This window comes from Lemur catta, chromosome 12 (assembly GCF_020740605.2).
Source record: "Lemur catta isolate mLemCat1 chromosome 12, mLemCat1.pri, whole genome shotgun sequence".
Taxonomy (NCBI): Eukaryota; Metazoa; Chordata; class Mammalia; order Primates; family Lemuridae; genus Lemur; species Lemur catta.
Genome location: NC_059139.1, coordinates 434,389 through 446,497, shown reverse-complemented (window position 1 = coordinate 446,497; position 12,109 = coordinate 434,389). Strand labels below are relative to the sequence as shown.

Here is a 12,109-nt window from a genome sequence, read left to right as displayed (position 1 = left end):
AGTTTGAGACCAGGCTGAACAATATAGCGAGACCCGTCTCTACAAAAAACACAAAAATTGGCCAGGTGTGGTGGCTCACGCCTGTAGTCCCACCTGCTGGCGGGGCTGAGGCAGGAGGATCCCTTGAGCCCAGGAGCTGGAGGCTGCAGTGAGCTGTGATCGCTCCGCTGCTCTCCAGCCTGGGGGACTGAGCGAGACTCTGTTTCTAGAAACAAAAAAGAAAACCAGAAATTCAATTTGTTTAACAGACATTAGGCTACTTAGATCTTCTAGTTCTTATATCACTTTTGTTAATTTGTGTATTTTAAGGAATTGCTGATTTTATTTAAATTGTTTAATTTATTAAATATCATTCTCAATATTTCCTTATTATCCTTTTAATATTCGGGGGATCTGTAATGACATTTCACTCCTGGTGTCAATAATGTGTTTTTTTCTTGATGAGTCTTGCTAGCAGATTGTCGATTTTATTAATCTTTTCTAAGAATCAAATTTTGCCTTTGTTGATCTTTTATTTGTTCTAAACGATTTTCATTGATTTTTCACTCATTTTTAATTTTTCTTCTTCTTACGTTAGATTTAATTGGCTCTTCTTTCTCTAGTTTTTTGAGGAGGGATTCTACCCTTTGTTTCTTTTGTAACGGTCATCTTAAGCTGCTTGGGATTTGATGCTGACTTTTGTCCTCACGCGTAATGTGAAGTGGGTCGAACTTTCTGTGTTCTCATCGTGAGGAAGGTACGGCTGGGTAGTCACACTGGTTCTTACTGGTTTCCACCATGGTTTGCACCGTGTAGGGGACTTGAGCTGAGGTGACTGCGTTATCCTCGGCTGCCTGGAAGTCTTCACTACCACTATTTTAGAAGTTCTTAGAAACCAATATTTACAAACCCGAGTAAAACAGGCAGTACATAACATGCATGGGCAGTTTGCCAAAGAAGAAATACACGTTACAGTGAGTAATCAAAGAAATGAAAACTACAACAGTAAAATAATTTATCTCTTTCCAAATTGGCAAAGATTTAAAAACAAAAAGAGCACAAAGGTGCCCTGCACAACTGAGATTTCAGGGAGCGTCGTGGCCTCCTGCCGATCGCCGCAGACTTCGTGGAGCTACTCGGAAGCCGAACGTCTGTGTTTCACAGACACGCACATGTGAATGCCACCGTCCGGGCAGCTCAGCCCCTCGCCGCTGGCTGCTGTGCCGGCTGGGGGGCCATCACCGTTCCCACCTCTCAGGGTGACGTGGGAGCAAGTGAGATGTCCCCTCTGGGCACCGTGGCTCCAGGGTCCGCTCAATGCCAGCTGCCACTGTCCTCCTCGTGGTGGGGGGGAGGATGCTCGCGGCCCAGGGACCCGGTGGCTCTTGGCACCATCACTGTGATGTCTGGGTGTCGCCGTGGGGTGGGCTGTGGAGTTCGCGCCTCCAGTCGAGACAGACTCCGAGTCGGAACAGCAGAGCCACGTCCTTGCTCTGCACACCCGTCCCACAGTAGCTAGGGCTGTAAATAAGGTTCAGTGATCATAAAAACCTCATGAACAACATGCACTGGTAGATTTAAAATCGAGATGAAATGGATACATTTCTAGAAAACATTTTAGGGTGCCATAGTTAACATAAAACTTGAATACACTAACAACAGTTTAAAAGATCGACAGGGCATTAAAACCTACCCCATTTTCACCCACCGTCTCCCCAAAACGTGTCCAAACTACGTGGCCTTCAAGGTGACGTGAACCAGACTTCCACGGAGCGCGTCATCTTCGTCTGAAATGAGCAGACCCAGACACGGAAGAGGGGCAGGGCCCCCCGTTCTTTGAAGGCCACGTGTACCGAACACCCCGATAGAGAAGCCAGAGGCAGCTTCACTCCAAACACGCGGAATCCCTCCTCGGTGACACTGATCCGTTCCAAGGACGTATAAAAACGGGGATCACGTAGGGTTCACCCCGTAAGTGCAAGAACAAGTCATCACCAGAAACTCTGTCCGTTAGCAGACTAAAAAAATTGTGTGATTGTCCCCGCAGATGTGGGAAAAGCACTTGATGGAATTCAATATGTTTCTTGCCTAAGAAGGTTCAGAAAAGCCAAAAAACATTCCAAAACAGTGTCTAGAAGAATGCGTGAGCTCAGACTTCCTCACGGAGGGAAACAAAGGGCCCCTGTTGAGTTCAGGCACTGACGGTGCCTCGCTGTCCCGTCAAGGTGAGGCTCGCGCTGTATGAAACGTAATTCTATGTTTACTGGAAAAAGGAGAACCCACGTCTTTCTCGTTATAAACCATGAGCGACTTCCCACGTCACATGTCAACTTGGAATCTGTCACCAGATAACGGTAAATAAACAAAAGGGGGCGTTTCTGGCGCTTGCGAATGCAGCCGAGGAAACAGGCCGGTGGCTCAGAGTTCAAGCAGGAGCAGTGCCGGCGCTCTCTGTTCTGGGTGAGCCAACGCGATGTTTTTGTCTTTTCCAGTCTCTCAACGGCTTTGCCCTGGTCGTGAGCGCAGAAGGGATGATTTTTTATGCGTCAGCGACGATCGTGGACTATCTGGGCTTCCATCAGGTAAATGAAGCAAAACAGCTTTTCAGCCTGTTAAATGCCAGGCTCTGTTACCTTGTAAATGCTTATTGTCTGCAGGGTTTAAAAAATACCTACGATGGAGCTTTTCGTATCCCTGAGCTTTTATCAGGTGACGATCTCCACGCTCGGGCTTTGTCCAGAGTGGCGTCGCTTCCAGGCTGGGCTCAGGTCTCAGCGAGAGGCCTGTGGTGCTGAGGTGCCCGTGTGTGGCTGAACCGCCAGCCGCGGGCGCAGGGCCTGTGAGGGCTGCGCTCTGCCCGAGGGCCAGGATCTGCTTCCCAGCCGGTGGGGGCAGAGCGGATGGGGAGAGGCCTGTGACTGGTGGCACCGCGGGCATGGCACAGGCGGAGGCCTGGGTGCCCCGAGCCGTGAAGTGACACAGCACAGCCGGTGTCTCAGTCCCGGCCCAGAGCAGGCTCCCTCCGAGCCCCGCTCTGCTTGCCATGGCCCTGCCTGCAGGCGGCGGCCTGGGTGCCCCTTCCCCCCGGAGCCAGTGTTGGGGCCTCAGGGCTAAGCCCCTGCCTTCCCCGAGGGACTCTGCCTTCCTGGATGTGACCTGCCTTGACACGTGGACGTGGACCTGTTTGCAGTTACCGACCGTCCAGATGTGTGTGCACGTTCACTTAGGGCGAGGCCGCAGTAACCCTGTTGCGATCTTTCAGACGGACGTGATGCACCAAAACGTCTACGACTACATCCACGTGGACGACCGCCAGGACTTCCGCCGGCAGCTGCACTGGGCCATGGACCCCCCGCAGGCGGTGTGCGGGCAGCCCCCGCACTCGGACACAGGTGGGCCGGCCAGCACCTGCAGTCCCTGCTGCAAACACGCTGCTGCTGCTGCAGAGAGCGTGTGCTTGTGCCTGGCTGCGTCCCGCCGTTCCCTGTCGGCTTGGCGTTGGGCCGCACCCGTCTCTGGAGACCTCGTCCCCACGCCCCCCACCTCTGCACCCGGCTCTGTGGGCGGCTCCTGAGAGCCTTCGCACCCCTGGCTGCTTCTGAGAGTCGGTGGCCCCTTTGCACACAAGGCCCCCCTGCACGCTGGCTCCCAGCCCCACCCCCGCCAAGTCTGTGTGGCCTCCGGCGGCCGCACACTCCTCGGTGGGCCCCAAGGCGCGGGGGGGCTCAGAGGCACAGGCACACCGGGCCTGGAGAGGTGGCATCTGCAGGGGTCCCGTGTAGAGGTCAGCTCCTCAGCCCTCTCACACGTTGCCACACATGTCCCAAACAACCCCAGGCCGCGGCACGATGGCAGAAAGCAAGCCCCAGGTGCCCGCGTGCCATCCCGTTTATAGAACGCAAAACAGGCAAAACTGAATAGCACAGTCACACGCGCGTCTGTGCTAAACACATTTTTAAAGGCAAGGGACACAGAAGGCGGAATTTGGTGGAGCAGGGGTCTGCGGGGAGGGGTTCGGGGAGGGGCTGGCGTGACTGCAGCTGTGCTCTGCGCCTGGTGACCAGGGTGTGCCTCTCCGTCGGGCAGGTGAGGACGCCGTCCTGCACAGGCTGCTCGGGGCCCAGGAGGGGGCTGCGGGCTCCCCCGCCGAGTTCGCCGCCTTCCTGACCCGCTGCTTCGTCTGCCGCGTGCGCTGCCTGCTGGACAGCACCTCCGGCTTCCTGGTGAGTGCGCGGGTCTCGTGGGCGGGGCCTCCCTGACGTGAGGGCACGTCCCCTGGCTGGGAGACACACAGGCTGGGCAGGCGGTAGGGGAGGAGAAGCGTGGGACCTGCCGAGGCAGGCCAGATGGGCAGATGGTGTGTTTGAAACTGCAGCAGGTTCCATCCGGGATCAGTTGCACCTTTGTTTAAGACTCAGCAAGAGGCCGGGCGCGGTGGCTCACGCCTGTAATCCCAGCACTCTGGGAGGCCGAGGTGGGAGGATCGTTTGAGCTCTGGAGTTCGAGACCTGCCTGAGCAAGAGCGAGACCCTGTCTCTACTAAAAATAGAAAAATTAGCCAGGTGTGGTGGTGCCTGTAGTCTCAGCTACTCGGGAGGCTGAGGCAGGAGGATCACTTGAGCCCAGGAGTTTGAGGCTGCATTGGGCTGTGATGACACCACGGCACTCTAGCCCGGGGGACAAAGCAAGACCCTGTTCAAAAAAAAAAAAAAAAAAAAGGAACGTTGTTGATTTTTTTCAAATTATAGAACCAATGCCTAGATAATTAAAAACTCTTATTTCCAGGTGACAAAATTAGAAGGACTTTATTATTCAATCAAGGAGAGATTGGAATATAGTTGAAAACGAAACTGTAGAACAAAAAACTGAATAGAGAAAACAAGCCAGAGATGTTAGTTTGAAGCTAAAATGTTACAAGGTATATAAAAATAAGTGTCTGCTTACATTTTGCATTAAAATCGCTTAATCCATCCCACTGCAAAGGAGCCCAGTGCGTGGACACACGGTGAACCCTGCCTGACCTCCCAGGCTTGCCTCCGCGTTGGCGGGGACTGTGACGGCCACCCGGCACCTGTCTGTCCTGATGGCTGGAGTGTGACACGGAGCTGCCTTGTGCTGCTTGCAGAACCAATTGTTAACATTTCAGGAACTTTGAGATTTGGTTGATTTAAGTGAGCCACGATGGGAATATTTACACCAAAGAAATTGGTGAATACTACAAATCAGGGATTTTCTTCCCCTGGGGAGCTGGATGTTCACCCCATCCCAGCACACCACTGCCCGGACTCCTGCCACATATCTGGCTGGTGTTCCACGGGAGCTCGCAGGGTCTGCTCATGTCTCTAAACCCACGGGTGGCTGGATAGAGGGGTGGAGGGACAGGTGGGAGGACGGTGGGTGGGGATGGAGGTTGGATGAAGGGACAGATGGACAGGCAGGAGGACGGAGGTAGCAGTGGGGGAGGAATGTAAGACGGAAGCACTGGGTGGGTATTGGCTCTTGTTAACCAACTCAGTTATACACCAGCCTTTAATTTATAGAGAGATCTTATGTTTTCTCTTGTCACCAACTCCTAAGTTTCTTGCTGGCTTTTTAATGCACACTGTACATTCTGGATGAATAGAGTACAGTTGTCCCTAAGTTCTGTCGTCATGAGTGCGGGAAGGGTAGGTGAGAAGTGCAGTGTGAAGGCTGAAATCGTCCTCAGACAATCTCCTCCAGCAAATTCCTCCCAGGGGGTTGGATGTCGGCTCCGCCGCGGGCCGGTGCCTGGCCAGGCAGAGGTGTCTCCATGCCCCTCTGTGCGGGCAGCACACACGTGTGCACCCACCAGAGCACACAGGAGAACATGCTTGTCCATTGAAGGCTCTCATGGGGCCACTGGAGAAACCTGTGAGCCACCTGCGGCCCTGGCGCGGTGCTGGGGGGTCGCCCTGGGTCTGGGGGGTCCCGCAGGCCAGAGCAGCCGGTGTCTCCGTGTTTCCCAACACGCCTCCGCCCCGCGACTATGAGCCGCTCTCACGCGCCGCGTTCTGCGTGTCTGGCCACGGCGCCGTGCGCTTTGAGAACCACCTTCCTCTCTGTCTCTGCACGGCCAGACCATGCAGTTCCAGGGGAAGCTGAAGTTCCTGTTTGGGCAGAAGAAGAAGGCGCCGTCGGGAACCGCCCTGCCGCCCCGGCTGTCCCTGTTCTGCGTGGCTGTGCCCGTGCTGCTGCCCGCCGTGGGGGAGACGAGGGTGAAGACCGCGTGTCTGAGGGCGAAGCACAGGGCAGACGCTGCGGACGCAAAGTGAGTGACTCGCCCCCGCGGCCCCGACAGACGCCCCCACCCCGACCTGGCGTGTGTCCCGTGTCGTCGCCTGCGCTCGCAGCCGGTGACAGACGGGACGCTTGGTGTCTCCACGGGGCGCCCTGTGCCGGCGGCGACGGTCAGAGAAAGAGCTTCACAGTCGCATTTGCACATGGCGGCACCAGGGGCTGCCAGTGTCGGGTGGTTCCTGGATGGTCCTTGTGTCCCGTGGGGGGGTCAGCGCCGCAGCCCCTGCCCTTCCGCCTCCCTCCACTCGGTCAGTCCACGGCCGCGCGGAGGTGGCTCCGGCTGGGAGAGACACAGATGCCCTCCTGCCGGGCCCTGGTCCCGGGGCCGCCGATCCCAAGCACCGAGGGTCCTGGGTGCTTCACGCCTACAGCTGCCTGGAGGGGTGAAGTCTGAGCTGCGCCTGTCAGTCTCTTGGGAGCAACTTAAAATGTTGTCGTATAGAAACCGCGTCTTCCCACAGCTGGAGAGACCGCTTGTGAGAGAGACCTGGCGGGCAGGGCGGGCAGAGCACTGTCCGGGATCTGACTTTCGTCTGCCCCCATGGGTGGTGCAAGACCCCCCCCGTCCCCAGTACGGGGCAGTTTGTCTGAAGACCCCGGAGTCCCCAACACACATCTTTGTCTCTTGACTGTCTCAGTCGAGCCACAGCCAGAGGGGGCTTCCGCACTGGACACCAGCCTCGCTCACCGGCCACGGGGTGCCCCGGCCGAGACTGACACGGCTTGGAACAGAGAACCCGGGTGCAGGGCAGGTTCTCCGCGTGATTTTGCATGAAACTGGAGCAGCTTCCTGGCTGGGCCCGCAGAGGAGCTGCCGTGGGGAGGGCCGCAGGGCCGGCCGTTTCTCAGCGCTCTGCTTCCCCCACCCTGAGCCGAGGTGTGGCTACGCCTGGCACCTCCTCCTGCCCAGAGCCGAGCCGAGGGGCGCTGGCCTGGGGGTCTGAGCACCCAGGCAGGGCTGTCCGCCCTGGTGGAGGCGGAGCCCGGCCTTGCTCTGTGGCTCCGTTCTCGGCCCCTCTGTGCAGCACACAGGCCCAGTGGCTACGCCTGGCTCCGTCTGGGCCCTGTGGTCCTGGCTCCGGCTGCCTGTGCTCACTCCCGGGGAGTCCACGTGTCCGACCGGAGTCTCTGTTAGTGTTTCCCCAATTCGCAGGACGACGGTGCAAGATGCCTTAGCAGGCACGCCCCAGGCAGGTGACTGTCCTGGGCACGCACACACTGCCCGGGGACGCTGTCCCAACAGAGCAGTGAGGCCAGCGAGGTCCTCCCCGTCCCTTGTTCCGAGGCTGTGGCTACACGGGCCACCTGCTGCGGCATTCACGCGCTACCTGGACACATGTGGCCTGTGCTGGGCGTGTGGGTTGGCTTTGTATTCTGCCCCTAACTGCCGTTAGTACGAATTCCATCCTTCCAGAGTCAGCCCTGGTGGCCCTGGCCGGAGTCTGGCTGCAGTCTGGCCAGCGTGCCCTCGGGGCCCAGGACCGAGTGCTGGCATCCATGCGGGCACCACAGGCGGCAGGACCCTCCACTCAGCCCACCCTGCCTGTCGGGTCCCAGGGGGGCTGGGAGGCCCCTGTCCCACTCCTGCCGGCTTCCAGGTGCGCAGCGTGCGGCGGGTTCCCCGGCCTCTCTCGGGGGCTGGCGAGGGCTGGCCCGGAGCGCTGATGTGCCCAGGAGGCGTCTCCCTGCAGGCCCGGCCGCCTTCCCAGCTGTGCCTGCTGCTGGTGGTGCTTCCCTCCCCCTGGGGCACCCGCCACGCTGCTCCGACTGTTAGGAAGTGTGCCGGCAGCAGCCGCTGCGCGAAGGTGTTTGTTCTGCGCGTTGGTTCTCTGCCTGGCTGTGCTCCTTCCTGCCCCTTGTCTCGGGCCTCCGGCCTGGGCGTGGCACGAGCTGCGGCACCGCGGGGCTCCGGGCTCTGCCGCCTGAGGGCCGGGGGAAGGTGGGCCGGCAGCCCTGCCCGGTGCTCTGGGGCCCACGCGTGCCTGCGTGCTGCCAACGGCAGCACACATTTAAAACTAAATTCATGTACCTTTTATTACAAAATACAAGGGAGGAGAAGCAGAACACCAAAGGGACGGGGGAGTGAGAGGCACGGCAAGCCCTGCGGTCACGGCAAGCCCCGCGGTCACGGCAGGCCCGGCCACCACGCACACGCAGAAACACGCTCTGCCGCCACTTTGGGTGGAGTTTTTATAACCCAGACGCACACGATGAGCTTTCTCTTTTCTGAGTGTTTTTCCGGCCCCAAAAGCTCAATAAAGGGACAGTCCTGTGGCGATGGCCGTCCTCCCCGCTGGGCTTGCGGAGTGGCCACACCGCCCTGGCGCCCGTGCGGGGAAGTGTGTGGCATCCTGCCGGTGCCCGGTGGGGACCAGCCGTGGGGTTGCCGGGTCACCACCATTCCTCCTGCGGCTGGGACGCCCAGACCTGGAGGCTCTGTGAGCCCAGAGGAGGGAGGCCTGCAAGGTGGAGCAATAAATAAACACACGGTACACAATACTGTTAAACCTCAGAAGGGGAGGAACACTGGTCAGGCCGAGAATGCTGACTCCCCGGCCCACGGGTTTCTTGGAATTCTCACCACGCTAGGCGAGGTGCAGCGGCAGAGCCAGGGCGCGGGCGAGTCCTCCCTGCACCGCCACCCGACGGGGCCCTGTGATCTGCCCCCGACCCCTCCGTGCACGCTCCTGCTTCAGGGAACTCGCTCGTAAGCCCCAAATCTGTGCCTCTTGCCCAGTCGTGGCCACGTCCCGGGCGGTGACGGTGGACGGGCTCTCTGCAGATGCCCAGGGTCAGGTGGCCCAGCCAGTGGGGACTCGAACCCCAGCTCTGGCGCCTGCTGTCGGGCAGCACCGGGCAGGTCACTGGACATTTGTCCTTTGGAAAATAAAGGCAGCAGTGCCCAGCACGACGAGCCGTTGCGGTCTGGGACTGTGCATGGGTTTCCCTAGGAGCAGGGCTCCGTGTCCGCCCATCCGTGTTCGTGGAAACCTTACGGAACACAACGACCGCAAATCGCAGCCACCGAGTGTTTTCACTCTGGCCTCCCGGGGGAAAACACGTTCCAAATCCTGCTCTAGAGACACTTTCCGAAGGCAGTTCCCTGGCCCTGTCGGCCCGAGGACTGACAGGACTCAGTGCTGACCCCAAACCCGTCACTGGTAAAGGACCTCACGAGCTGCAAAGAATTAAGCAAATGTGAGCCACTGTTTGTGACTTCACCGCTCAGGCCTGACAGTGACGCCCGTCACTGGTAATTTCTACCACCGACACGTCTGTCATCTACGTGTTCTTTGCTGTTACCTCTTTTCACAGAGTAAAAGCTGCCACGAGTCTGTGTGAATCGGAGCTGCACGGAAAACCCGACTACCTGGCAGGTACTTGTTGCAATTCTCTGTCTCAGCTTTTCCCGACGGGTGAGAGGTGTTTTGCCCCTCAGAGAGCTCGGCCTGCCCCGTGGAAGCCCTGCGTGTTCCACGAAACCCATTCTGGAGCCGCAGCGCCCGCCCTGCCGGGGACCGACGCCCGTGCCTGGGCCCCGGCGCGGCTCTGAGGAGCTTGGTCACCTCTTGCCCAGAGCAGCATGGCTGCCGTCCGGGAGCCACTGTGTCGGCTACACCTCCCTAAATCCCGCAGGGAGAAGTCGCGGAGAAAGCAGCGTGCTGGTGTTCAGGACACAGACAGAGGCCGGCCGCTGGGCCCGTGTTCCTGCCAGCACCCCCTGCCTGTGCCTCGGGGGGGGCCCCAGGCTCATCCTCCACCCCAGGGTGCCCGGAGGGTAAGTGGTGCCGGGCTGCCTCCCTGCCCCGACCTTGCCAGGCCACTGCACGGCCGAAGCCGGGGCTTCGAGGACAAAGAGGAGACTGAAGGTGGCCTCCACACTGCCCTAGTGGCCACACCGACCACTCGCCTCGCTCTGCAGAGACGTCCCAGCAGCTCCCAGGCTGGAGTCACACGTGTCCCCGGGAGCTCACGCCAGGGAGGAGGGGACTGGGAGGGACTGGGGTGGAGGATGCCCCGTGAGCTCCGCCAAGATGCCAGGACCCTGGGACTCACCCTTACCTGTCACCTGGACCCTGGGTCATCTGTCCCCATCCTGTCCTCACCTCTGCTGCAACCCTCCCTCCTCTCCCTGCCCCTGGGCCCTCCTGCCCCCCCAGCTGAGCCTGCAGGCTCCTGTGCCTCCTAGGGCCTTCCTCCTCACCATGCAGGTGCCAGTCCTGGTGCCCCGTGGCGCTGTGCTGCTCAGCAACAGAGGCTGGGCACAGGCGCTGCGGGAGATGCTGTCCCAGCGTGGCAGCTCAGGCGGGCTGTTTGCACCCTGCCAGCACTAGCAGGGACCCGTGTGGGGACACCGTGCCAGTGCGACACCTCCCTGCAAGGGGGAGGGGCAGCACGCCACTTCCTCCCCCACCCAGACCTCCCCCCCTGTCTGGCCCCCAGGGGGCCGTGGGGGTAAAGGGCACACGGAGGGGCCGGCACTGGCCTCCCAGGGCCGCCGGGTGGGTTAAGAGGGCCAGGGGGCGTGGGACGCGGCCCTTTGCAAACCTGGAGGGGGCCCCAGCGTCCCCCACTGCTGTCTAAGCGCACCTTTTCTCCGCAGGGACAGGGACGAGGGGGAGCAGGAGAGGCCGTGCGGCTCCTCTGGAGCGAGGGGGCCGCGGGAGACTCGCACCCACCACGGCCACTCGGAGCTGCTGGGAGCTGCGGGGTGCCCGGACTGGGCAGCGGGAAAGCACGGGGAGGGTGGGGGGGTGAGGTGGAGGCTGCCGACCAGCAAGAGCGACCTGTTCTCCGTGCGCCCCGCGCCCCGCGGCTGCTACCCGCCCTACCCCGGTGCGCGGGGTGCGGTCCGTGCGGGGGGCGTGGCCGCACTCGGAAGCCAGCCCCTCAGTGCGTGCTCCAGCCGGGGGAGCAGGCCCTTGCGGGACGTCCATGAGGCCCGGGAGCACCCCCTCCCCGGCCTCTACCCGCTGGGGAGCCTGGAGAACCGGCCGGCTCAGCCTGGGGCGCAGCGCTTGCCCGCGGGGGGCTGCTCCTCCGAGGCCGGGGGGCTGCAGATGCCCCCGGGCGGCCCGTGCGATCCGGCCTTGCCGCTGGCTGTGCCCATCAAGACGGAGAAGGACTCTGGGTCAGAGGACGCAGCAGATGGCTACGTGCCCAGCCAGGCGTGGCTGGGGGCCGGTGACGTGGCCAAACCTCCTCTGGCCACTTTCCCTACCAGGATGCACCTGAAAACAGAGCCGGAGCCCAGGTACCAGGTGTACACGCCGCACCTGGGGCCCTGCAGGGCCCCTGCCAGGCCCAGTGGGGAGCCAGTCCCCTGCTACCCCGCGCCCTGCGCCTGCCTGGAGCACGCGCACCCCCTGCCCCCCCAGGGCCCTCCCCGCCACCTCTGTGTGCACCAGCCCCCCGCTCCGGGCTGCCCCTGCAGGGCTGCTGGGGCCGCCCCTGTGGTCAAGCGCGAGCCCCTGGACTCGCCCCTGTGGGCCGCTCACAGCCAGGGGGTGGTGCCCGGGATGTTCCCCAAAGGTGCCTTGGTGCCCCCCGTCCCGCCCAGAGCCCCTGAGTGCACTTTCCTGCCGTAGCACTGCGGCTTTGCCACAACCAGCCACCGTCCTCTCTCAGAGCCACTCTCTGCCTGGGCCGCCGCGGCACTTGTGCCTGATCCGAGCCCTTTTCGTTTTATTTTATATTTTTTCAATGACACAAGGTCTCACTTTGTTGCCCAGGCATGAGGGCAGTGGCGTGATCACAGCTCACTGAAACTTCAGACCCCTGGGTTCCAGGGATCCTCCTGCCTCAGCCTCCC

General features: G+C 60.6%; 1 protein-coding gene across 1 annotated transcript in view; it reads left to right on the top strand.

Annotated features, from left to right (window-relative positions):
- AHRR (aryl-hydrocarbon receptor repressor) overlaps positions 1-12,038 on the top strand; it is a 42,195-nt gene extending 30,157 nt beyond the window's left edge. Inside the window, exons 4-10 of the mRNA XM_045565740.1 lie at positions 2,472-2,561; positions 3,242-3,371; positions 4,066-4,202; positions 6,078-6,268; positions 9,613-9,674; positions 9,934-10,075; positions 10,901-12,038. Coding sequence (XP_045421696.1) covers positions 2,472-2,561; positions 3,242-3,371; positions 4,066-4,202; positions 6,078-6,268; positions 9,613-9,674; positions 9,934-10,075; positions 10,901-11,885 — 1,737 coding nt within the window. The 3' untranslated portion in view covers positions 11,886-12,038. The remainder of the gene's footprint in view (positions 1-2,471; positions 2,562-3,241; positions 3,372-4,065; positions 4,203-6,077; positions 6,269-9,612; positions 9,675-9,933; positions 10,076-10,900) is intronic.
- Positions 12,039-12,109: the final 71 nt, after the last annotated feature.